Source organism: Neoarius graeffei, chromosome 16 (genome assembly GCF_027579695.1).
Source record: "Neoarius graeffei isolate fNeoGra1 chromosome 16, fNeoGra1.pri, whole genome shotgun sequence".
Lineage (NCBI taxonomy): Eukaryota > Metazoa > Chordata > Actinopteri > Siluriformes > Ariidae > Neoarius > Neoarius graeffei.
Genome location: NC_083584.1, coordinates 17,261,868 through 17,289,519, shown reverse-complemented (window position 1 = coordinate 17,289,519; position 27,652 = coordinate 17,261,868). Strand labels below are relative to the sequence as shown.

At 41.0% G+C, this 27,652-nt stretch overlaps 1 protein-coding gene across 1 annotated transcript in view; it reads right to left on the bottom strand.

Annotated features, from left to right (window-relative positions):
- Window positions 1–8,309: 8,309 nt before the first annotated feature.
- olfm2a (olfactomedin 2a) overlaps window positions 8,310–27,652 on the bottom strand; it is a 136,259-nt gene continuing 116,916 nt past the window's right edge. Inside the window, exons 5-6 of the mRNA XM_060942582.1 lie at window positions 22,183–22,289; window positions 8,310–9,311 (exon numbers count right to left, since the gene is read on the bottom strand). Of these exons, the coding sequence (XP_060798565.1) occupies window positions 8,637–9,311; window positions 22,183–22,289 (782 nt within the window). The 3' untranslated portion in view covers window positions 8,310–8,636. The remainder of the gene's footprint in view (window positions 9,312–22,182; window positions 22,290–27,652) is intronic.

Sequence of the window (27,652 nt, the reverse complement as noted above, 5' to 3'; positions counted from 1 at the left end):
ATGCCAGTCTTAAGAGTCAGACATTGTCTGACCTGCTAACTGTACAGCTATCCTCTGCCCCTATTGGAGACTTTGATCCCACCCCAGCTATCAACTTATGGCCTGCTGGAAGCCTCAGGTCACGAAGACCATTTTTCATGGACCATTCAGACTCATCTGATGATGAATGTAATGAGGACATTTAATGTCTCTCTCTACACATGTTCACACATGCATTACACACACACGCACACAATATTAATAGATAATACATAATATACATAATAATACTTGATAATAATACACATACTAATACTTGCATATCAAAACATCAAATGTTTTTCAGTGATAAATGTTCTGAGTTGGACTTTTAATCTTAGAATCAGTTCAGTTGTACTGAATGTTATTTTTCATATTATACGATATTTCATATTGTAAGGGGCTTGAATTTAAGTTCAATAAACAGAATACTCTGTTTATATTTTTGTCTGAATTGGTTGCATGTTTTCATATAGGGAACTACCTTAACAGCACTGAATACTTGAGTGCTACTGTAGAGATGCATTATACGCTGCCATTCATAATTAAGTCTAGATCTTCTGAACTTTGACGTATCATGGTGAAGAAAAAACTGCGATTTCCTGCCAACAAAATTGTGACTAGTGAAAAGGCTGAATGGCTAGTGACTCGGGAAAACCATGAGCCACAGTGGCTGGTGAGCAAAAAAGTTAATGTAAAGCCCTGATGTGTGTGTGTGTGTGTGTGTGTGTGTGTGTCACAATGACCAAATTTCAGAGGGACCTAAATTTCACCGATTTTATGAAATCGAAAGGCTGTCTAGATTTAGTTCTTCTCTCTCTTATTTCTTTCTTTCCCTTTCATTCCTTTTTCTTTCTTTATTCATTTCTCTCTTTTTTCTTCCTTCCTTCTTTCTTTCCTTACTTTTTCTTTCCTTCATTCCTTTTTCTTTCAACCTTTTTTATTCTTTATCTCTATTTTTAATTCTTTTATCTGTTCTTTCTTTCTTTCTTTCTTTCTTTCTTTCTTTCTTTCTTTCTTTCTTTTTTTCTTTCTTTCTTTCATTTATTTCTTTTTATTCTTTGTTCCTCTCTCTTTCTCTCGCTCTCATTCCTACTGTTCTTTCTTTCTTTCTTTCTTTCTTTCTTTCTTTCTTTCTTTCTTTCTTTCTTTCCCTTACATTTATTTCTATTTATTCTTTGTTACTTTCTCTCTCTCTCTCTCTCTCTCTCTCTCTCTCTCTTGCTTGTTCCTACTGTTCTTCCATCCTTTTCTTTCTTTCTTTCTTTCTTTCTTTCTTTCTTTCTTTCTTTCTTTCTTTCTTTCTTTCTTTCTTTCTTTCCCTTTCATTTTTTCTATTTATTCTTTGTTACTTTCTCTCTCTCTCTCCCTCGCTTGTTCCTACTGTTCTTCCATCGTTCTTTCTTTCTTTCTTTCTTTCTTTCTTTCTTTCCCTTTCATTTTTTTCTATTTATTCTTTGTTACTTTCTCTCTCTCTCTCTGTCTCTCTCTCGCTTGTTCCTATTGTTCTTCCATCCTTTTCTTTCTTTCTTTCTTTCTTTCTTTCTTTCTTTCTTTCTTTCTTTCTTTCCCTTTCATTTTTTCTATTTATTCTTTGTTACTTTCTCTCTCTCTCTCTCTCTCTCTCTCTCTCTCGTTCCTATTGTTCTTCCATCCTTTTCTTTCTTTCTTTCTTTCTTTCTTTCTTTCTTTCTTTCTTTCTTTCTTTCTTTCTTTCTCAACCTTTTTTATTCTTTATCTCTATCTTTAATTTTATCTGTCTCTCCTCTCTTCTTTCTTTCTTTCTTTCTTTCTTTCTTTCTTTCTTTCTTTCTTTCTTTCTTTCTTTTGAACCCTGATCCACTGGAAAATAAACCACGTTCACACACTGAGGCCCTCATTAATGGCTGTGATCAGTGTGCTGTATTGCACTATCGCACGCTCATACAATCACTTTACTTCTAACAAATTTATAACAATCATAATTAATTAAAACCTACAGGAAATTTGAGTGGGCTCACTCAGGTCATTTTAATTGGGCTACTTTTAATTGGATTGGTAAATTTCTGAGCTAATCGACTCTGCCTGGGTTTAGAGGCAGGAAGGAATCGAGTCATGATTTCTGAATCTAAAGTGTGCTTTATTTTAAGGAGGCACATGTACAGTAAAGGGTTAATTAAGGTCTTTATTAAAGAAAGATCAAATTTTTCTATAGCTTGTATGGTGGCTGATCCACAAAATTGGATTTTTTTAAAAAATGTGAGTGAGATTTGATGAAGTTTTCAGTCAGGAGATATTTATTTGACATTTATGAAATGAGTCTCCAGTCTCCTTTTTTTTTTTTTTTTTAAATTGTGTGTGTGTTTGTGTTTATGGTGAAGTTTACAAAAAATAAATAAAAGAATGCACTAGGTATAATCCCAGCTTTTACTGGTTATTTTTATTCTAAGTTGTCCTTCATTAATCAAAGCTGCTACACAACAAAAATTTGACAAAAAGAAACACCACACTATTTTTTTTACATGCTTTTTTCCCCCCTCAACTCAAAATCTGGTAACAGAGTTTCTCAGACACAAACCAGACATTTGATCCAAACCCATGATGGCTAAGCCATTCTTTGGCTTGGTTAGTATTTGGATGGAGGACTTCCCGAGAAAACCAGATGCTGTAGGAGAAAGTGGTGGCTCAGTGATTAAGCTTTTGGGCTACTACTCAAGCAGCTGTGAATTCGAATCCATCCTGGCATTGCCAAGCTGTCACTATTGGGCCTTTGATCAAGACCCTTAACCTTCATTTGCTCAACTGAACTGTAGGTTTCTGTTGATAAATCTGTCTGCCAAATGGTTAAAAATATAAATGCCTGCCTGCTGTATACCATGCTTTGGTACCAATGCAGTCAATCAGGCCTTTTATTATTATTATTGTTATTATTGTTATTATTATTATTATTATTAATACTACGTTATTATTGAATTCTCAATTCTGATTGGTCAGAAGTTGTTGATTGTTTCTTTATAATAGCAGCTCCTGATGATAGTTCCAACAATACGTCAAATCACAGCTTTATCTTAATGAGTTCTATCCATCCATTATCTGTAGCCACTTATCCTGTTCTACAGGATCACAGGCAAGCTGGAGCCTATCCCAGCTTACTATGGGTGAGAGGCAGGGTACACCCTGGACAAGTCGCCAGGTTATCGCAGGGTTGACACAGAGACAAGCAACCATTCACACCTACGGTCAATTTAGAGCCACCAATTAACCTAACCTGCCCTGCCTGTCTTTGGACTGTGGGGGAAACCAGAGCACCCGGAGGAAACCCACGCAGACACGGGGAGAACATGCAAACTCCACACAGAAAGGACCTCACCGGCCGCTGGGCTCAAACCCAGGACCTTCTTGCTGTGAGGCGACAGTGCTAACCACTACACCACCATGCCACCCCTTAATGAGTTCTAGATTTCTAATATCTTATCATTTCTATAGTAAGAACTTAAACAGGGGCTTGTATGGTGGTTTTGGCCAGGTTAGTACTGTACTTGGAGAACTGCCTGAGAACACTAGGTGCTGTAGAAGGAAGTGGTGGCTCATTGGTTAAGACTTTGTGCTACTATATTAATTACATTAATGGCATTTGGCAGATGATATTATCTAAAGCAACATACAACATACCCAGAGCGACCTGGGGAGCATTTGGGGGTTCAGTACCTTGCTCAAGGGCACTTCAGCCATTCCTGCTGGTCCTGGGAATCAAACCAGTAAACTTTTGGTCCCAAAGCTGCTTCTATAACCATTAGGTCATGATCAAGCCATGGGCCCTTGATCAAAAACCTTAACCTTCATTTGCTCAGTTATAAAAGTAACCAGTTAGAAGAGTGAAGAATGGCTTGTACACTTGAATACACCACAGGATAATTTGGGAAAGATGATCATTTATGATTAGTCTGATCTCAGGAGCCTCAGAATGGCCCGGCGTATTCTGTAGTCATTAATGAAAGCAGTGTTACCTTTAAAATAGGGGCATAAAACAATGACACTATTGCTACTTGGATCTGTTGAGCTCCAAATAGCTGGATCTGTATTTGGATTTCAGAGGTGGACAGTAACGAAGTACATTTACTTGAGTACTGTACTTAAGTACACTTTGAGTATCTGTACTTTACTTGAGTATTTTTTTGGAAACTTATGACTTTACCTTCACTACATTTGAAAGACAAATATCATACTTTTCACTCCACTACATTTCTATCAAGGTCCTCGTTACTTGTTACTATGAAGTACAACCCCGATTCCCAAAAAGTTGGGACAAAGTACAAATTGTAAATAAAAATGGAATGCAATGATGTGGAAGTTTCAAAATTCCATATTTTATTCAGAATAGAACATAGATGACATATCAAATGTTTAAACTGAGAAAATGTATCATTTAAAGAGAAAAATTAGGTGATTTTAAATTTCATGACAACAACAGATCTCAAAAAAGTCGGGACAAGGCCATGTTTACCACTGTGAGACATCCCCTTTTCTCTTTACAACAGTCTGTAAATGTCTGGGGACTGAGGAGACAAGTTGCTCAAGTTTAGGGATAGGAATGTTAACCCATTCTTGTCTAATGTAGGATTCTAGTTGCTCAACTGTCTTAGGTCTTTTTTGTCGTATCTTCCGTTTTATGATGCGCCAAATGTTTTCTATGGATGAAAGATCTGGACTGCAGGCTGGCCAGTTCAGTACCCGGACCCTTCTTCTACGCAGCCATGATGCTGTAATTGATGCAGTATGTGGTTTGGCATTGTCATGTTGGAAAATGCAAGGTCTTCCCTGAAAGAGACGTCGTCTGGATGGGAGCATATGTTGCTCTAGAACCTGGATATACCTTTCAGCATTGATGGTGTCTTTCCAGATGTGTAAGCTGCCCATGCCACATGCACTAATGCAACCCCATACCATCGGAGATGCAGGCTTCTGAACTGAGCGCTGATAACAACTCGGGTCGTCCTTCTCCTCTTTAGTCCGAATGACACGGCGTCCCTGATTTCCATAAAGAACTTCAACTTTTGATTCGTCTGACCACAGAACAGTTTTCCACTTTGCCACAGTCCATTTTAAATGAGCCTTGGCCCAGAGAAGACGTCTGTGCTTCTGGATCATGTTTAGATACGGCTTCTTCTTTGAACTATAGAGTTTTAGCTGGCAACGGCGGATGGCACTGTGAATTGTGTTCACAGATAATGTTCTCTGGAAATATTCCTGAGCCCATTTTGTGATTTCCAATACAGAAGCATGCCTGTATGTGATGCAGTGCCGTCTAAGGGCCTGAAGATCACGGGCACCCAGTATGGTTTTCCAGCCTTGACCCTTACACACAGAGATTCTTCCAGATTCTCTGAATCTTTTGATGATATTATGCACTGTAGTTGATGATATGCTCAAACTCTTTGCAATTTTACACTGTCGAACGCCTTTCTGATATTGCTCCACTATTTGTTGGCACAGAATTAGGGGGATTGGTGATCCTCTTCCCGTCTTTACTTCTGAGAGCCGCTGCCACTCCAAGATGCTCTTTTTATACCCAGTCATGTTAATGACCTATTGCCAGTTGACCTAATGAGTTGCAATTTGGTCCTCCAGCTGTTCCTTTTTTGTACCTTTAACTTTCAAAACTTTCGAAATTTCAAAATGTCTCACTTTCGACATTTGATATGTTGTATATGTTCTATTGTGAATACAATATCAGTTTTTGATATTTGTAAATTATTGCATTCCGTTTTTATTTACAATTTGTACTTTGTCCCAACTTTTTTGGAATCGGGGTTCTAACTTTGAAAGTGGATGTTTTTTTTCTTTCCTTTTCTAAAACGTGATTAGTTTTTCACAGTTGACACTGAGACAGTCGGTCAGTAATCACTAGGGTTATGTCATATCCATAGACTGTATGAAACCAAGTTCGGTGATTTCACAGCAGCATTATTTGAACATGATCAGTTGATGGCAGAATGGAAGGAGGTGGTTCTTTTGGGGAATGCTCTGGGGAAAGGATTAAAGATTCATTTTGTTTTAAATGTTTGCTTTGTTTGCCTAAAATGAACCACATCATGACCTCCAAAAACTCACCATCCAGCCTGCAGAAGCATATATAAACGTATGTAAACATTTTGTTCCAAGAGAAAGCTTGCAATGAGGCTGTCTGTGCTTTTAGAGCTAGCAATAACGTTGCAATAGCTATGCAGTCTGGTTAGTCAAATGACTTTCTATGGATTTGCCCACCAAGTTGCTATAGCCTTGTCCACATCTAATGTTTACACATAGCTAGTTAACTTGGACACTGTTAGTTAGCATGTAAAAATGGAGTTACGCTAACATGAATCATGTTAACTTATCTGAAGTCCTTTCAGAAATATGTTTTAGCATCTCATCTCATCTCATTATCTCTAGCCGCTTTATCCCGTTCTACAGGGTCGCAGGCAAGCTGGAGCCTATCCCAGCTGACTACGGGCGAAAGGCGGGGTACACCCTGGACAAGTCACCAGGTCATCACAGGGCTGACACATAGACACAGACAACCATTCACACTCACACCTATGGTCAATTTAGAGTCACCAGTTAACCTAACCTGCATGTCTTTGGACTGTGGGGGAAACCAGAGCACCCAGAGGAAACCCACGTGGACACAGGGAGAACATGCAAACTCCACACAGAAAGGCCCTCACCGGCCACGGGGCTCAAACCCGGACCTTCTTGCTTTAAGGTGACAGCGCTAACCACTACACCACCGTGCCACCATGTTTTAGCATAATCTTGCCAAATAAACAGAATGTAGAAATATTTCTTTTCTAGTAACGTTAGCTACCCAATATGATTCTGAGTTTGAAATCATGGAGCTTCGCTGACTAGCTCGCTTAACATTAAACCACCATGATGGCACAGCATGCATTCATTTTGTGAATTCGCATTTCTGCCTTAGGTAATGTTAACACTGTAGCTTTTGTGGCCTTGCATAATTACTATAGCTACTACATATTTTTTTACCAGTAGCCAAAGAGAAAAACTAGCGAGCATCTTATTGATGATTCTGCTTGGTTGTAAGTTGTGTTTCATTTTGTAATGTTCTACCAGACGTTTATTCTACAGGTTCTACAAGCTAGTCAGTAAATCCAGTCGGTTGCTTCAGAGGCATTAGGTTTTGTAAGCGTTGTGGCAATAGTACAACAATGCGTTGACAGAAAATGTACTTTTAATACTTAAGTATTTTTAAAATACTTCAGTACTTTAACATCAGTAAAAATTTAACTGTACAACTTTCACTTGTATTGGCGCAACATTTGATCAGTGGGATCCGTACTTTGACTTAAGTAATGAAGTTGGCTACTTTGTCCGCCTCTGTTGGATTTCAACCTGAAGTGAATGAGGCTCAGCCAGATTTTTTTTTTTGATACATGAATGAATGAAATATGGACTACTGTACCATAATAAAACCACTGGAAAGAACAAAGGAAGATATGTCATGAGTGTCAGGATAGTGTGCATGACCTCTGGTTCCGACAGTCCCTCAACCTCACTGAAGTGATGGACTGTGATGGACTATGCTGGTTTATAATCAGGTTTATTTTATTTATTTATTTGCTTTTTTTGGACCTGCCTGCTAACAAATTTTGTTAGCTCGGTTTCCCAGAAAAAATAAAACAAACTATAGCTTTATTGAAACCAGCATGATTGATACACATCTGGAGCCCAAACCAGATGCCCTGTGCAACCTTATTGGCAAGCATTCTATAAATAAATAAATAAATAAATAAATAGTCCACCTGTATTTATATCCATTTAGAATGCTTTACCTGTTCAATCTGAATAATAGATTAAAATTCAATTACATCCCTACTTTAAACAAATTAAAGATTTGACTCTCTTTGGACAATAAAAAAAAAAAATGCAGCAAACACAGCCACAGCAGCGGGTATTGGCATCAACCCTGACCTCATCACTACAGCTGCATTTTAATGCCTTCATCAACATTCCTTTATTCTTTCCTCTCCGTCTGTCCTCATTTAGCGCCTCTTGACTCTGTCCTTCATGGGCCATAAAGTCCCCCAAAACACTGACAGCTTTGGTCAGAAAGCCTCATCAGGTACACTTTCAGCAGCTGTTCTTATATGGAGCCGTTTCGTTACTCCGATTTCTGCAGGAGACACAGAAAACCTGGGGAAAGTGATGCTGTAGAGAAAAAATTGGGTTGCCTCAATCCTACAAAAAAAAAACCCACACAGTGCATCACACCCTTTCCTTCAACAAAGTGAAATCAAAGACAGACTCTGAAATATTAAAGGTAGACGTTTATTCTTTTTTTGGCCACAAATCAAAAAACGTATCATGCTCACTTGTCACAGGAAAAAAAAAAAGAAAAAGAAGCTCAGTTCGTATATCGGCATTGACCTTGCTGCCCGTGGGCTTTTCTCAGTACATTATGTGACTAATAGCACTCTATGAAGACTGAAATGTAAAAAAAGAAAAGAAAAGCCTAAGCTCCAGTCATGGTCATGTCCTTCTTGTCAGTTTGTGGGTTTATATGTACTGTATATACACGCACTTGTATGGTAAATATGTAATGCACATGTGTGTTTTGTGTGAACGTATAAGTGACAGCGTCAGTCCCCAGAGGTCTTGATGACCTGGAACAGTGTGACGTTGTAGAGCACCTGATGGCCGTTGTTCCAGGTGTAGAGAACACGCTCACGTGGGTTGTAGTCCATCATGGAGATGTGTGAGTACTGGTTGTGGAATGGGATGTCCGTGTACTCATAGGTGGACGTGTTGGTGTAGTAGGCGAAGTAGATCTTGGCCCCGGCGAGATGCGAGTTGGTGACATAAAGCGTACCGCAGATCATGAAGGACTCGCCAGCACTGCGCTTGGGGAAGCCCGTGTCCCATGTCTGCAGGATTTCCAGGCTCTCAGGCTGCAGGCGGCTGATCACGATGTTGCCTGCATTAGCAATGGTTGTGTACACGACCCACAGTCCGCTCTCGTCAGCCATCAGGTCGATATCGGACGAGCCGCCCCATGAGTAAGGGAAGGTGTTGTTATAGCCGGCACCGCTCAGACTCCGCTGCACCAGGATGCTGCGTGAACGAAAGTGGTACTTGATCAGGATGTTGCTCTGGTACTTGTTGTAGTAGAGGGAACCGTTGTAGACCACATGACCCGTTCCGGCCCAGGGGTGTGGCAGGAGGTGCTGAACGAAGTTCTGACCCTTCATGAAGTCGCTCAGGGTGCGGTATTCAAGCACACGCCTCCCTTTGAAGTAGCCATCCATTGACCACACCTTGGGAAAGCAAAAAATGTGCCGTTAGTGGAGAGAAGGACAACAGGAAAAGCAGAGATGGAGATGTTAAAATGAATGAAGATGGCAACTGAATGGCAAAGTCGAGTTATGGGACAGCAGAGAAAGTGGAAAATGAAATGGAATTCAAATTTTTATTTGCTCTGCTGTGGCCCAGACAGTTTCAATAAAACAGTCATTAGGTTGATTAGCTGAGGGAAAAAAAAGTTTCAACAGCTATAATGATGAACTCAGACATGCATTTCAGTTTTTTCACTCCTTAGTTTAAATATCCAAGAAGATACGTGGAGTCGATACAGTTAGCATAAAGAAAATGGCATAGCAGTGGTTAAATGAGACCGTCAATGACGGCGTACCTCGTTCAGGCCCCGTCTAGTCCAGAAGGAACGATCTAAAGTGAACCAGCTTGCACAATAAATGTTGCAAGCTATGTACACTATATATAAGCTATATATAGATGCGATATCCACCCTAGGAATACTGACATGCTTGCCAGAAAAAAATCCAAAATGGCGAGGAACTGACTGAGAAGAAGCGATTTTTGTTGAACTGCTCATTAAGGCTTAATTAGACCATAACTTCATTAATAATTGCAATGAAGCAAATCTGGGTAGAAATTATATCCACCCTAGGTAGCCCTACCTTCATGCCAGAAAGAATCAAAATCGGTGAAGAATTGAGGGAGAAGAAGCGATTTGTGTGGAAACTACTCATTAGGGCTTAATTACTCCATGTCTTCATTATTAATTGCAATTATGCAAATTTGTGTAAAGCTATATGCACCCAGGGCAGACCTACCTTCCTGCCAAAAAGAATAAAAATCAATGAAGAACTGAGAGAAAAGAAGCGATTCTCGTGAAATGTGGACGACACCCGACAGACAACACATGATGGGATAAACTCATCACCTGTCAGCCAGATGATCTAATAATGAAGCTCAAATCAGGAAGTTAACAGGAACAAATGGTGGCCTGTCTGTTTACTACTTAATTCTGATTGGTCAGAAGGTTTGGATTAGTTTTCTATAGCCACAGCTCTGACAGCAGTTCTGATTGCAAGGCAAATCAGAAGGTTTATATGAATCCACTTGTGGTGATACATTGTTGTTTATATACTAACAGCTCATTCAGGGACTTATAAGGCAGATGTTCCACAGAAATTTAATGATTTTGGAAGGAGTCTCCATTGGCAGTACTTTGTAACATTCAGAGATAAAGTTATACAGTGGTGCTTGAAAGTTTGTGAACCCTTTAGAATTTTCTATATTTCTGCATAAATATGACCTGAAACAACATCAGATTTTCACACAAGTCCTAAAAGTAGATAAAGAGAACCCAGTTAAACAAATGAGACAAAAAATATTATACTTGGTAGTTTGATTTATTGAGGAAAATGATCCAATATTACATATCTGTGAGTGGCAAAAGTATGTGAACCTCTAGGATTAGCAGTTAATTTGAAGGTGCAGTTAGAGTCAGGTGTTTTCAATCAATGGGATGACAATCAGGTGTGAGTGGGCACCCTGTTTTATTTAAAGAACAGGGATCTATCAAAGTCTGATCTTCACAACACATGTTTGTGGAAGTATAACATGGCACGAAAAAAGGAGATTTCTGAGGACCTCAGAAAAAGCGTTGTTGATGCTCATCAGGCTGGAAAACGTTACAAAACCATCTCTAAAAAGAGTTTGGACTCCACCAATCATCAGTCAAACAGATTGTGTACAAATGGAGGAAATTCAAGACCATTGTTACCCTTCCCAGGAGTGGTTGACTAACAAAGATCACTCCAAGAGCAAGGCGTGTAATAGTCGGCAAGGTCACAAAGGACCCCAGGGTAACTTCTAAGCAACTGAAGGCCTCTCTCACATTGACTAATGTTCATGTTCATGAGTCCACCATCAGAAGAACACTGAATAACAATGGTGTGCATGGCAGGGTTTCAAGGAGAAAGCCACTGCTCTCCAAAAAGAACATTGCTGCTCATCTGCAGTTTGCTAAAGATCACATGGACAAACCAGAAGGCTATTGGAAAAATGTTTTGTGGATGGATTAGACCAAAATAGAACTTGTTTGTTTAAATGAGAAGCGTTATGTTTGGAAAAAGGAAAACACTGCATTCCAGCACAAGAACCTTATCCCATCTGTGAAACATGGTGGTGGTAGTATCATGGTTTGGACCTGTTTTGCTACATCTGGGCCAGGACGGCTTGCCATCATTGATGGAACAATGAATTCTGAATTATACCAGCGAATTCTAAAGGAAAATGTAAGGACATCTGTCCATGAACTGAATCTCAAGAGAAGGTGGGTCATGCAGCAAGACAACGACCCTAAGCACACAAGTCATTCTACCAAAGAATGGTTAAAGAAGAATAAAGTTAATGTTTTGGAATGGCCAAGTCAAAGTCCTGACCTTAATCCAATTGAAATGTTGTGGAAGGACCTGAAGCGAGCAGTTCATGTGAGGAAACCCACCAACATCCCAGAGTTGAAGCTGTTCTGTACAGAGGAATGGGCTAAAATTCCTCCAAGCCGGTGTGCAGGACCGATCAACAGTTACCGGAAACGTTTAGTTGCAGTTATTGCTGCACAAGGGGGTCACACCAGATACTGAAAGCAAAGGTTCACATACTTTTGCCACTCACAGATATGTAATATTGGATCATTTTCCTCAATAAAAAAATGACCAAGTATAATATTTTTGTCTCATTTGTTTAACTGGGTTCTCTTTATCTACTTTTTGGACTTGTGTGAAAATCTGATGATGCTTTAGGTCATATTTATGCAGAAATATAGAAAATTCTAAAGGGTTCACAAATTTTCAAGCACATCCCTGAGTGTTTTCTTCCTCATTTATGAACTATCTATGAAAATGAGATTTTTTACCTGAACAAATAGACATCCAGTCCAGTCATCTACATGCTTCCCGGACTGCTGAATTGGTCAGTGTTATGAATGTGTATTGTGATGTAAATGATCACGATATTGATATGATAGTTATATCACCCAGCCGTGTACACACACACTGGCCACTTTATTAGGAACACTCATATATACAACTACTCTTTTATGCAGTTATCTAACCAGCCAATCCCTTGACAGCAGCACAGTGCATCAAATCCTGCAGATACAAATCAAGAGCTTCAGTTTATTAATGTTCACTTTAAACATCAGAATGGGAAAAATTGTGATCTTAAGAAAAGAAAGAAGTGTGACTTTCTTTCACTGTGGCATGGGTTTGAGCCAGATGGACTGGTTTGAGTGAGTATTTAAGAAACTGCTGATCTCCTGGGGTTTTCATACACAACAGTCTCTAGAGTTTACACAGACAAAATGGTGTGGAAAAAAAACATTGAGTGACTGACTGCGTGAGTGAGCGAGTGACAGTTTTGTGGGTGGAAACAAATGCCTTGTTGATAAGAGAGGTCAGAGGAAAACGGCCTGGCCTGAGTTTCCCAAATGCATCGTAGCATAAAGATCATCATTAAGTGGTAGAGAGAGCAGCACAATGAATGCTCTGTCTCCTAGTTAAGATGCTCTTAGTGTTAAGAGGCTTTTGGGAAACCCACCCCAGACTGGTTCAAGCTTTTTTGCCAGGAAGGATATAGTAACTCATAGCAACTCTTTACAACCGTGGTGAGCAGAAAAGCACAGGGTTCCACATTGGGTTCCACTCCTGCAGCCAAGAACAGGAATCTTAGACTCAAGAACAAGTTCCTGTTAAAGTGGTTGGTGAGTGTATATAGCCATTCATGTATATTTTTCCTTTATATCAGTGTTTTGCGCTCATGTTTGTTAGCTAGATGCCAGAATTCTGCTTTAAGTCTAGAATATAAGGCAGAAGGAAGCAGGAGTGGAGAAAAAAAATTCTAAAAAGGACAGAGGATGGAAAAAAGTGTCATGACACTATCTACGGTACTTATTTTAATAGCAGTGCAGTTTATCACCTATGGTGACTAAGTGTGTGTGTGTGTGTGTGTTGGCACATCTGTAGATCTTCTTTCTCTCTCTCTGTATGTATATTCCTGTGCTCTATGCTTCACTGTTGCTGTTGCACCATGACCTTTAGCAGCTCACAGCAGCAAATCAATCCTGTTAGCATCGCTCTCTTCCTCACGCTCCATGCTCTCTCTCTCTCTCTCTCTCTCTCTCTCTCTGTCTGCATGACCCGGGCGTCCCACAGACCACGAAGCCCAGATCTCCATCTTTTTTTTCCCTTTTTTTTATATTCACGCTGTCTATGACGGAGCTTTCAGAGCAAGACGACAGATATGGCTACCGTTTGTCGCTCACATTCGTCCTTCACACTGTAATGAGGTCCCACTGAGAAATCGCACTCTCTCTTTTCATCTCTCTATTTTCCATTTCCCTTGGTTGCTCTTTTTTCCCCCATTCTCCATTTCTAATCCCTCATTTTTATCTCCCAGTCAGAGAGCGAGCATCATATTTCCACAGTTCTACCAGCCGTTATGTATATTTGTGATGGATCAGCATTACGGTGCATTAAACATCACATTTGAGCCTGAATGAGAGGGGATGTTGTTGTTGTTGTTGTTGTTGTTGTGAACCCTGTGGTCAGCTTGTGGTCTCATTCATGGCCGTCTCAGCTGGAGATGAGCCTAACACCATGGACTCCATGACTGTATGACTGGTATGAGCGATACCCCTATTTGCAAGAACGCTTTGATTTATATGTTGACCAACATGATTAATGTATGTGATACAAGGACTAATGTGTTTTCAGTGACGGATGCCGTCATTAAATCCAGAGATAAATGACCCGATCATGGAATCTTTGCTGGTCACAAAGTTATCCATCATATCAATCCTCCAGCTAAAGGTCCAGTTATGTAAAAATTCTTGCTTGCAAAAGGACCAGATAGTCAAATGCTTTTCATTTTTAATACATGAACGATGACTTTACAGCTATAAAACAGAATTCAAAGTGGTTGTTTTGCATCGTAGTTATGCTTCACGTTCCCACTTTTGAGTTTGGTTTTGAAATGCAGACAGAGACATGCAGAGAATAAAACACACACTTTTCTGTCCAGTCATTTTTAAACATTGGCTTTTAGTCGACTTTGGCTTGATTACAGAAATGACAACATATTTCAAATCGAGAGAGTAAATAAAATGCAAATCTATGAATACTCTTCCCTTTTGGAGCTAATGTCTCCAGCTAATACTTGTAATTATTCTGTCCACATTCACTGGATATGAGCAATCATGCACTCCAGTGGCGAACCGTCAGGGCCTTCTTTGCCTTTAGAGGAGGCCTAAACATATCAGCATTTCAAATCTCATCTCATCTCATTATCTCTAGCCACTTTATCCTGTTCTACAGGGTCGCAGGCAAGCTGGAGCCTATCCCAGCTGACTACGGGCAAAAGGCGGGGTACACCCTGGACAAGTCGCCAGGTCATCCATCACAGGGCTGACACAGAGAACCATTCACACTCACATTCACACCTATGGTCAATTTAGAGTCACCAGTTAACCTAACCTGCATGTCTTTGGACTGTGGGGGAAACCGGAGCACCTGGAGGAAACCCACGCAGACAACATGCAAACTCCGCACAGAAAGGCCCTCGCCGGCCATGGGGCTTGAACCCGGACCTTCGTGCTGTGAGGTGACAGCGCTAACCACTACACCACCGTGCCGCCCAAGCATTTCAAATGTTACATTTAATTTATTTCATTCTTTAATAATTTCATTATAATCATTCTATTCTAATTCAGACTCATTTTCTATCAAATTTGCTTCAGAAATGAAAGGGTTACTGTCCTGAAAACATTAAAATCGAGTTATCCAATGAGATATTTTTGTTTGTTGTTTCTAGGCTGAGAAGAGTTTAGAGCTGCTCACTCATTGGTTAGGGCTTCATTGCTGGGACAGAAGGCCATGGCAGTGTATGTTTATGTAGGAAGTGACAGATGAATTAACCAATCAGGTTTTGATTTATAGTGGGAGGGACCAAAAATTTATTGCTCTTGGCCTTCTCGAAGGCCAACGCGAGCTTAACTGTGAGTTGGCACCATCAGTGCAGCAGTGAAGTAGGATTGTTATGTCCACAGCGATGGCAGAGAAGATTGACGTGGCTAGCTTAATAGCATTGCCTTTTTCAAGGTGGGCTTTTGCAGAGAAACAAATTATAATACAAAAGGGAAGACCAACTCCAACACAGGACTTAACAGAAAAGGGGAAAGCTGTAGAAAGACATTTCAGAGTTGAGAATTATCAATGCTACCTGTGGACAGGATTTACTGGGAGACTTCTGGTGGAGCTTAAATCACAGGACAAACTTTATGACGTGACCATTGACAATTTCACAAAGAAGGCCAAATGGAGGGGACATGATGGTGGTGTAGTGGTTAGCACTGTCGCCTCACAGCAAGAAGGTTCTGGGTTCGAGCCCAGTGGCTGACAAGGGCCTTTCTGTGTGGAGTTTGCATGTTCTCCCCGTGTCTGCGTGGGTTTCCCCAACAGTCCAAAGACATGCAGGTTAGGCTAATGGGTGGCTCTAAATTGACCGTAGGTGTGAATGTGAGTGTGAATGGTTATTTGTCTCTATGTGTCAGCCCTGTGATGATCTGGCGACTTGTCCAGGGTGTACCCTGCCTCTCGCCCATAGTCAGCTGGGATAGGCTCCAGCTTGCCTGTGACCCTGCACAGGATAAGCGGTTACGGATAATGGATGGACAGATGGATGGACTATTTTCAAGTAGTCTAATTGAGGTGAGTTGGGTGGTTTTATATTTTTATATATTTTATAGTTTTAGATTTCCCAGGGGTGGAAGGAACTAATTACAACTACTCAAATTATTGTAAGTGAGTCATTCTTTTGAATACTTTTACTTTCTTTTTAAAACATTGTGGCGACCTGGGCGGTCACACGGGATGGACAGTTCCAGGTTTTGCTCCCATGGGACTGTAAATGTTTGGACTTTGTGTTGATGTTTGTGTTGTTTAATTTGCTGTTCATATCAAAAGTTGTTGCAGTTATGTGCATTTATGTTTGTATGCCTGTAAACAGGGTTAAGCTTTGTTTGTAGTCGACCACCATGATTGAAAGGGGTACGGTAATTAGGGGGCTTCCAGCCGGTGTAGTGGTCATGAGTCATGTTAGCGAATGCTAATAAAGTGGTCAAGCTAGTGCTATCGAGAGCAAGTACCACAGGCTAACGACTAAGAAACTAAGATTTCTGTCTCCAGACTCTTCTTCCACGCTGCACGCTCACCACAGTATTTTTCACTCAGACTCAAATATTTATTTCCCTGTGTAATTTACTGAGTTACTTTTAAAATCAACATGGACAGCTACACACAACGGAGCAACCTGGCAGCCTGCCGCTAATCTCTTGCAAAACCCTTTGCCCTGTTGCTTTTTTGGTGTGTCTGGCCAAGTTTTGGCTGATCTGAAGTCCCAGCTCTAATAGTCATGTTCGCCACTGGTGCATTCTGATTGGCTACTACTAGGATATCAGCTCATATATCGTGAGTAGAGAAAAGCATGTTGCTGAACCAACATGTTGGAGCATGTTGCTGAACCAACCGCAGATGAAATAAAAACTCTACTCGAACCCCCCCTCCCCCTAAATACAAAAAAAGCAACAAAATATCGAATAAAAAGTATTTGATGGTAAGAACGTATCTTTTTTTAATTCTTCAAGAATCATTATTGCTGCATTTTTCACAAATTGCTCCTGTCATTTCACTGGTTTGTTCACATTCTAAGCAGAAATTATTTTGTTGGACGTTTTGTACAAAGTTTTTATTTATTGAATTTGCAAAAAATAAAAATGCTCCATTTCTCAAAATCCAGTGAATGTGGATAGAATAAAACAGTTATTCTACTCAATCTCATCATACATGGCTTATAGACAACTCAATGCTATGCACCTCGTCGGCTATCAGCTCATGTACAACTCGATGTCGTAGAATAACTGTTCACTAGTCTCTGGTCTGATGAGTTGCCTTCAGCTAAATAATTTATATAAATGCATGTGATTGGATAAATCACAATGGAGGATCTTCTACAGAAGGCAAGTGTGTTCATGTTTAGAAAACTAGGATCACAGTTTTTGGTTTGGTCGGCTGAAATACGTACCTTGCCTGGATCCACATCTGCATCACAAGACCACTGGATGTCAATCCCTGATTTAGACCACGGTAGAGGATAAATAATGCTATAATTTCCCTATACTTCTAATCATCTCTATAGCTGTTTGTTTCATGCATCTTGAATGGATTAAGTGATTATCTGTGTAAAAAGATTTCAATCTCATATTGTTATACAGACATAAATACATCCGGCGTTTAAAGCCAGAATGCCTCGCAATATTTTACAACATGATGTAGTGCATGATAGACCGAGTTTGATGAATTGATAAACACAAAGCATCTTGATTTTTTTTTTAGGAAGTCTGATTTGTAATGATAGATACAGTAAGGTTAGTCTAGTAAGCCTAGAGTTGAATCTTGGGCTGAGGTTCACATTACATTACATTACATTACATGGCATTTAGCAGACGCTCTTATCCAGAGCGACGTACAACAAGTGCAAAAGTCAGGTCCACGAAGTGCTGAACTTCTAGATAAGAAAATTCTAGTGCCACCTGAACAAGTGATAGCCATACCTAGTGTAATATTCTGTTGAAATATCAATACTCAGCAAACAGCCAAGGAAACAAACCAACCATACAATGTACAACTAAATAGAGACTTCAAACGGCTAACTCCAGGCTAGACAGTGCACAGCCTGGGTTGGTCTAGACTGATACACCATGACACAGTGGGCAGGGAAGAAGGGGAGAGGTGCAGCCTGAAGATGTGAGTCTTCAGTCTGCGATTGAAGTTGGCCAGGGAGTTGGCAGTTCTGACCTCAATGGGAAGGTCATTCCACCAACGGGGAACCAGGATAGACAGCAGTCTTGAGTCTTGAGCAGGCAACTAGTAGTAGCGGACCATAGGGATCTAGCTGGTGTGTAAGGGCGGATCAGACTCTGGAGGTATGCTGGTCCTAACCCCTTGACAGCCTGGTACGCTAGCACCAATGTCTTAAATTTGATGTGAACTCTGATAGGTAGCCAGTGCAGGTCGACAAGCAGAGGGGTGACGTGGGAAGAACAAAGGAGGTTGTAGACCAGGTGAGCTGCAGCATTCTCGATGAGCTGCAGGGGTCTGATATTTAACAGTTATTCCACAAAATCGAGTTGTACATGAGCTGATAGCCACCGAGGCACGTACATTGCAAAACATGATATCTAAGCAAGTGAAAATATCTTGAAAATAGTTGAAACAATCGAGCATTTCCTATCAGAAGAATACAAGACACCAATTCTGAGATTATTAAACCTAGTTCTAGATTGCAACCAACTTATTCTAGGATGTCTTATCAAGTAAAAATATCTGTCCATGCTGCAAGATAATTTCAGTAGTATTAAGTTAGTTGCTCCTCAAATTCAGTTTTCAATTTTTTGCAGTGTAGTACCGAGCTGGTTATAAGCCATGTACAATGAGATTGAATGGAATAACTGTTTTATTCTATCCACGTTCACTGGATTTTGAGAAACAAAGCATTTTTATTTTTATTTTTTGTAAATTCGATAAATGAAAAACTTTATACAAAACATCTGACAAAATCATTTCCGCTTAGAATGTAAACAAACCAGTGAAATGACAGTAGCAATTTGTAAAAAATGTGATGATAATAATAATTTTTGAAAAAAATAAAAAAAGATACATTCTTACCATCAAATACTTTTATTCCATATTTTGTTGATTTTTTTTTTTTTTTGGGGGGGGGGTTGTTTTCAAGTAGAGTTTTTATTTCATCCTTAGTTGGTTCAGCAACACGCTCCGCCATTTTGTTTTTCACTACTCATAGTATATGAGCTGATATCCTAGTAGTAGAGTAGCCAATCAGGGCATGAGATTGCTCATATCCAGTGAATGTGGATAGAATAATAATCTATATTAAACTAATTGACATTACAAGCCTCATTGTTTAATTCTGATTTTTTGCTCAGATCAGATTGACAGTTCACATTATAATTCCATGTGACCTGTATCTAATTGTAATGCGAACGCATGCACACATTGATAAATTTTTCCACGTCATCTGCATCACCAACAACCAAAAACGTCATATTTATGGGACGACTCACAGTACTAAAACCAACAAAATGGATGCACCTGCAGCTATTGTAGGCATCGTATTTTATGACAAACACTTCATCAGCTGTACATGACCAGGTCAAGAAGCTGAACAACAAAAAAAAAAAGCCAGACAGCTAGCTTTTGCTGTTTTCGCAGCTGTTGTAGCTCTCCTCCATTGTTGTTTTGCTGCGCTGTTGGTGCTGGCTGATGACGACAGTACTCAGCACGTGTGTCAACAAAAAGCCACACAAAATCTGATTTCTCTGTTTTCATTCACATTGCATTATGAATTGGATCCATATCCAATTTCAGACTACACATGAAAGTGATTTTTTTTTTCAAATCTGATTTGAAAAGATCAGATTTTGATGCACATACATCCCTGAAAAAAAAATCAGATTAAGGCAAAAAAAAGATTTGAATCACTTTAGCCTGGTAATGTGAACATCACCCTTGCCTGATATGTGACAGAAGGGAGCATTTACACCAATTATTTCTCATTAGCTTTGGGTTTATGTTCTGACAGAACAGTCCCAAGGTTAGAACAGTGTGTAGTACTGTAGCTTTTTGTAGGATTTATTATTTGGATATTTTCTCTAATTACAATATAGCGCTTTAGAGAATGGAGATGACACATTAGCATATGGTTACACCAAGATCATTTACTTTCACAAAAAGAAAAAAAAAGAAACAAGATAGAAACGGGGACTAAAGTCACAGTGATTTGCGCTAGCTGACTTGAACAAAATAAAAAAAGATTGAAAAAATAATGAAAATTGACAGAGTTATAAGTGATTGAATAAAAGCCCATTTTTCATGGATCATTCCGGATTAGTGATCCAGATCATCACCATAGTGATGGATAGCTTGACGGACGAAATGAGGCAAGAGTCACCATGGAACATGATGTTTGCGGATGATATTGTGATATGTGGTGAAAGGAGAAAGGAGGTTGAGTTGGGTTTGGAGAGATGGAGGTATGCATTGGAACGAAGAGGAATGAAGGTGAGCAGTAGCAAAACAGAATGCATGTGCATCAATGAGAATGGGGATGAGAGTGTAGTGAAGATGCAAGGACTAGACGTAAAGAAAGTTGGTGAATTCAAGTACCTGGGGTCAACTGTGCAGGAAAATGGGGGCTGCGATAGTGAGGTGAGAATGAGAGTGCAGGCAGGGTGGAGCAGTTGGAGAAGGATTTCAGGAGTCATTTGTGATAGAAAAGTCCCAGCAAAAGTGAAAGGTAAGATGTATGAGACAGTAGTGAGACCAGCTGTGATGTATGGATTGGAGACCGTACCCTTAACGAAGAGACAGGAGGCAAAGTTGGAGGTGGTGGAGTGGAGGATGTTAAGGTTTGCGATGGGAGTGACCAGGTTGGACAGGATAAGGAACGAGCACATCAGAGGGACAGCACATGTGGAGAGCTTGGGAATTAAGCTAAGAGAGATGAGACTGAGATGGTATGGGCACATCCTGAGAAGAGATGCAGAGCATGTTGGAAGGAGAATGTTGAGGATGGAGCTGCCAGGCACACGAAAATGAGGAAGGCCAAAGAGGAGATCCATGGATGTGGTGAGAGAGGACATGAAAGTGGCAGGTGTGGTAGAGAAGGATGCGGAAGACAGGGAGCAATGGAGATGAAAGATCCGCTGTGGTGACCCCTAATCGAGAGCAGCCAAAAGAAGAAGAAGAAGATGATTCCGGATCAGTGATCCAGATCAGCACCAAAAGTCATAGAAACGTAATTCAGCCCAGAGGTATTCTTCATGTGAAATTTGATGATTGGTTGAAAACCGAGGGAGAAATAGCATCCTAAAAATGTTAGGAGAATAATAATAAGAAGAATAAAGTAGAAAGATCCTGAGTGAGTGTAACAATTTGCACCAGCGCTGCTAGCGCAAATGAAAAAGAAGAAGCTGCACAATTTTAATTCTGGGCAGATTTCGTACCCAACATCAGGGTTTAATTTATTAAATTATGAATTTAGAGAAAAAGGCTCCTGTTCAGCCAGGGTTTTATGTCTTTTACACAGTATCCCTTTGTTCCTCTGCTCTGCTCAAGCTCCTCTTTATTTTCCTGCCCTATTTTTCTCTTCTCTCCCCCTCATTTCCTCTCATCTATTCCTCCTGTCTTTGTTCTCGTCTCCCCTGCAGTAGTTATTTTGGGCTGTTTGTTATGTGCAATACCCGATAGGGGAAAGCTTTACTACATCATCTTCATGAAGTGCTGTGTCAGGCTGTGGTGGAGCTGCTGCTAATTATGGCAAACTTCAGCCCAAACAAGTTGTTAATATCCAGCTCAGTGATGGAGCAATTAATCAGGCTCGAACAGGAAGGGCTATGGAGAGAGACAGAGAGAATGAGGGAAGGAAAAGGGAGGTGTAAAAAAGCTAGGGATGGAGGATGAGATGGTGTGAGTGGAGAAGATGAGGAGAGGAGGAGAAGATGACCATCTATCAGTGACTCAGCTCTCTCCATGCTGGAGAACAGCTTTCCAGGGTCTGTGACTCAGAATCTGTGGGAGACTCATTATGTGTGTGAGTATGTGTGAGTAAGAGCGTATGTGGGCATGTGTGTGTGTGTGTGTGTGTGTGTGTGTAAGTGCACGTGCATGTAAGTGCTTTCTTGTCTCCAGAGATTCAGAGCAGTGGTCATGTGATTTGCAGGATGGAGGATGTTTTAGTTTCTCTTACCCGATTATCAGAGCTGGGAATCATGGTGTCCGTCATCCAGCAACCAAACCTAGAGCCTGAGGCGCGGATGGTGATGGGGTTACTGACGCCTGTCAGCTTCCCACAACCTGGATTTGTAACACACACACACAGGCCTGCTGTTAACCCTTTCTGCTTTTCACTTACTATTTTAACAGCATTAATAAACACTCATATACTGTATACTGTACACTATAACAGATTATTATACATACAGGACACTTTTTCGATGAAATAAAAACACGTGTTCTATTCCCTTCTAGCGGGTTTCATTCATTTGGATTGATAGCATGCAATATTGTTAGCATATCGCTTATCCTACATGTATTATGTCACTCTACCCAATGGAGAATGAGTTCTGAATATGGTTTACGATATTGCATGGTTGTCAAGACAACATGATGTCACATGTCGGAGCTGATGCGACTATCCAATGAGAGTTTTCTGCTGCGCATGCACAGAAGCATTTATTTGTTTTCTGGGAAAGAGAAAGACGCGTTGAACGCTTGAAAGGCTCCAAAACTTCATTAGATATTCTTCACGCATATTTACAAGCAGTGATGAACCGATACTATTAGACCTGGGACTTCAGCTCAGGCAAAACTTAGCCAGACACCAAAAAAGCAACAGGGCAAAGGATTTTGCAAGGGATTAGTGGCAGGCTGCCAGGTCGCTCCGTTGTTTGTAGTTGTCGATGTTGATTTTAAAAGTATCGAAGTAAATTACACAGGTAAATGAATACTTAAGTCTGAGTGAAAAATACTATAGCAAGCGTGCAGCATGGAAGAAGAGTCTGGAGACAGAAATCTTAGTTTCTCGGTCATTAGCCTGTGCTACTTGCTCTAGATAGCACTGGCTTGAGTGCTTTATTAACATTCGCTAACACTATTGATGAATGCTACACTGTCTGGAAGGTGACTTCACTACTGTGCTGACGGCGCTGACTCGCTGTTAAGCTTGCGTTGGCTTTCGAGAAGGCTGATATTCTAATATGAAAAATGTGTATGCATAATAATAATAATAATAATAATAATGATGTTGGCTGGCATTTTTGGGGTATATCACCCACCCACCCTTTCTTCCCAGTAACCGCTTATCCTGTACAGGGTCGCAGGCAATCTGGAGCCTATCCCAGCTGACTATGGGTGGGAGGCGGGGTACACCCTGGACAAGTTGCCAGATCATTGCAGGGCTGACACATAGAGACAAACAACCATTCACACTCACATTCACACCTACAGTCAATTTAGAGTCACCATTTAGCCTAACCTGCATGTCTTTGGACTGTGGGGGAAACCAAAGCATCTGGAGGAAACCCACACGGACACGGGGAGAGCATGCAAACAACACACAGAAAGGCCCTCATCAGCCACTGGGCTCAAACCCAGGACCTTCTTGCTGTGAGATGACAGTACTAACCACTTTTCAGTACTAACTCTTTTCTCCGTGCTCTCATGGAAGGCAGTCACATCTCTCTGCCTCTCCTCTCCCTTATCTTCCCTGCTTTGCGCCTCGTGTCTCATCTGTCTACTGTCTATACTTTTGAGAGACTCTCTCTGCACTGCTCTCCAAACTAAAAATCATGGAATTGATAAACTGGTCTCTTAACGCAATTGACACAATTTTCTCGATGAGAAGCCTGGGTTCAGGGGAACCGTTCTGTCCTGCCGGAATGTTCGCAGCTGGCTACACAATGGATGCGTGGGAGAAGTGGCGGGTCGTGTGCCTGGCAGTTCTTTCTGTGGAGGACATTGAAGACATCTACTTTTTCGGAACCATGATTACAGGTCTTTTGCTGATTGGATTAGGCATTGCCCTGGTTTACTGAGGAAATCAGAAAATGGTGAAAGCTGTCCAAAGCCCCATAAAGCTGCCTGACATGATTGAAGCAGTGGGCAGAGCTTTCGGCACTCAGACTGTGGCTATTCAGAACTTGAACCGCAACATGGATAACATCATGGAGAAGCTTTTGGCTTTGCAAAGGAAATGGATTGATTCAGAGACCAGAATGGACAAACAGAGTAGTCGTGTAAAAGAATGCATCTACTCGCCCCAAGACCAAACAATCCCAATCTTATCTGCTTTTGGCTCCCCCAGACAGCACTGGCCTCGGCCAAGGCCGTTGCTGGAACAACTCCCTCCTGAAGATCACTGCAGTGAGATGCTCTTGCATTCCTTCCCCCACTTCCCATGGTCGCCACTTTTACCCCCAGTGTGACAAGCGGGTGCGCAACCAGCACCGTCATGGCTGCAGGAACGGACAGCTGCTTGCTTGCGCTGGGTTATCTCTACCTCCCCCCACCCCCTCTCCCCCTTACCACCCTCCCCTGATCACGCCCCACCCCCCTCCCCCCTCAAGTCCCGAGTTTTCATGTTGTAAAGTGTACTTGTGTTATTTTGTGCTTATGTGTTGAGGTGTTGTATTTTTTTAATGTTCCCACACTGTACTCCTCACAGGAGCATAGTGTGGGGGTTGCTTTTTTCTCCTCCCCTCTTCTCATGTTACTATGTATTTTTTCTTTTCATCCCTGTCTTCCTGTCCTGTCTACTCCCCCTCTGTCAATTGTATGTATGTGTATATGTAAGGACAGGTTGATGGTTAATTTCGCTGGCACTGACTAGTGACAATAAAGGGTTCATTCATTCATTCATTCATTCACTACACCACCATGCTGCCGGGGGTATATCATATTCATTTCAGCTAGCATGATACTGACCTCGTCTTCAACTCATTCAATATCATGCTAGCTAAATGGAATATATCTGCTATACCGCTCAACGCCAGCCAATATTATTTAATTATTCTCTCCACATTCACTGGATATGAGCAATTGCACACTCTGATTGGCTACTCTACTACTAGACTATCAACTCATATACCATGAGTAGAGAAAAACAAAATGGCAGAACGTGTTGCTGAACCAACCGAGGGCAAAATAAAAACTGTACTCGAAAACAAAATCCCCCAAAAAAACAACAAAATATGGAATGAAAGTATTTGATGGTAAGAATGTATCTTTTTATTTTTCAATCTTGATTATTATTATTATTATTATTATTATAACATTTACCACAAATTGCTACTGTCATTTTTCTGGTTTGTTTACATTCTGAGTGGAAATGATGTTGTCAGCGTTTTGTATAAAGTTTTATTTATTGAATTTGCAAAAAATAAAAATGCTCTGTTTCTCAAAATCCAGTGATAGGTAGAATAAACCACTTATTCTTATCAATCTCATTATGCATAGCTTATAGCCAACTCGGTGCTACGCGCCTCGTCGGCTATCAACTCATGTACAACTCGATTTCGTGGAATTACATCTTATTCGCTATCTTTCAGAGTCAAATACTAAAAAAAAAAGTGCGTACATTATCACTCTACAGCAGGGGTGGGCAATTATTTTTTCCATGGGGCCACATGAGAAACAGAAAATTTTGTGGAGGGCCGGACCAAAAGGCTGAACTAAATTCTGCATAATATTAATTGTATTTATTTATATAAAGCAGTAAATAACATTGTTTTTACAAGCTGCTAAGACTGGTAAGAGTATGGAAAAAACGAGGTTGCCTTCCAAAAAATGTCATTTATTCAATCAAATTTCCCAAAACAATGGTTAACAAAATGTGAACGTTTGTACCTTTTTTTTTCAGTCACATTCACCCCAAAACACAATAAAGACATCACAATATTGTCTTTCTACTCCAAATATCAAGCAAGATACATCATATTATAATAATGATGCCCACATTTGTAGTCTAATCACCTCATTTGGTGTTTTTCAGTTTTTTATTTGTTCAGTGAGAGAAATCTAGTCTGTTGGTCTTTAACGAGTGCATCAGAGTCAGGTTGAATGTCTGAGGTGGCACGGGCGCAGATAGAGGGGGGGACGGGGGGGGATTCGTCCCACCCAGATTTAAATTCACCTCGTTCGGTCCCCCCCACTTATAGGGAGGAAAAAACGTCTATGCTGTCTTTCTTTGCATAAGGCAAACCTCACGGAAAAATCAAAAGACTAATTACCATTCGGTTTATTGAGGTGCACAGCAGTGATTGCATCTCATCTCATCTCATTATCTCTAGCCGCTTTATCCTGTTCTACAGGGTCGCAGGCAAGCTGGAGCCTATCCCAGCTGACTACGGGCGAAAGGCGGGGTACACCCTGGACAAGTCGCCAGGTCATCACAGGGCTGACACATAGACACAGACAACCATTCACACTCACATTCACACCTACGGTCAATTTAGAGTCACCAGTTAACCTAACCTGCATGTCTTTGGACTGTGGGGGAAACCGGAGCACCCGGAGGAAACCCACGCGGACACGGGGAGAACATGCAAACTCCACACAGAAAGGCCCTCGCCAGCCCCGGGGCTCGAACCCAGGACCTTCTTGCTGTGAGGCGACAGCGCTAACCACTACACCACCGTGCCGCCAGTGATTGCATCGTCTCATCTCATCTCATTATCTCTAGCCGCTTTATCCTTCTACAGGGTCGCAGGCAAGCTGGAGCCTATCCCAGCTGACTACGGGCGAAAGGCGGGGTACACCCTGGACAAGTCGCCAGGTCATCACAGGGCTGACACATAGACACAGACAACCATTCACACTCACATTCACACCTACGGTCAATTTAGAGTCACCAGTTAACCTAACCTGCATGTCTTTGGACTGTGGGGGAAACCGGAGCACCCGGAGGAAACCCACGCGGACACGGGGAGAACATGCAAACTCCACACAGAAAGGCCCTCGCCAGCCCCGGGGCTCGAACCCAGGACCTTCTTGCTGTGAGGCGACAGCGCTAACCACTACACCACCGTGCCGCCAGTGATTGCATCGTTTTTTCAAAAAAACAAACAAACAACGACTGTAAGTAAACTGTGCCTTACTTTATCACCTTGCAATTTTTTGATAGTCTGTTCAAAGTAATGTCGTAGTGAAAGTAAAATCATACGGAGTAGAGATGCCTTTCTGGTAGCCTCCTTCTTTCGGTGGTAGCCTGTAGATACAGTGCTCAGAAGGCAGTTTTAATGTTTAATCTGGCGTTCCCTGCCATAATTTCAGCGAGCATATTGTTTCATAAGGAAACTTTGCGAAGAGTTGTTGACTGACTGCCACTCACGCAACACACAGGCATAGTTAGAAAGTCAGGATGCACTGGTTTACACTTTACACACACACACGTAGCCCAGCCTCTCGCTATGTTTAACAGTTGGAACTTAGCGGTTTTAAAACTAGTTTTGCAATTTCTGTGCGTGATGATAATGTGTAAACTTTGGATTTCCATAGGCTATGTTAAAATGTTATCATTGTCCTGGCCTGCAGGTAGTTCCTGGTGATGGCAGTGAGGGAGGTGAAATAACATGTATACACACTACCGTTCAAAAGTTTGGGGTCACCCAGACAATTTTGTGTTTTCCATGAAAAGTCACACTTTTATTTACCACCATAAG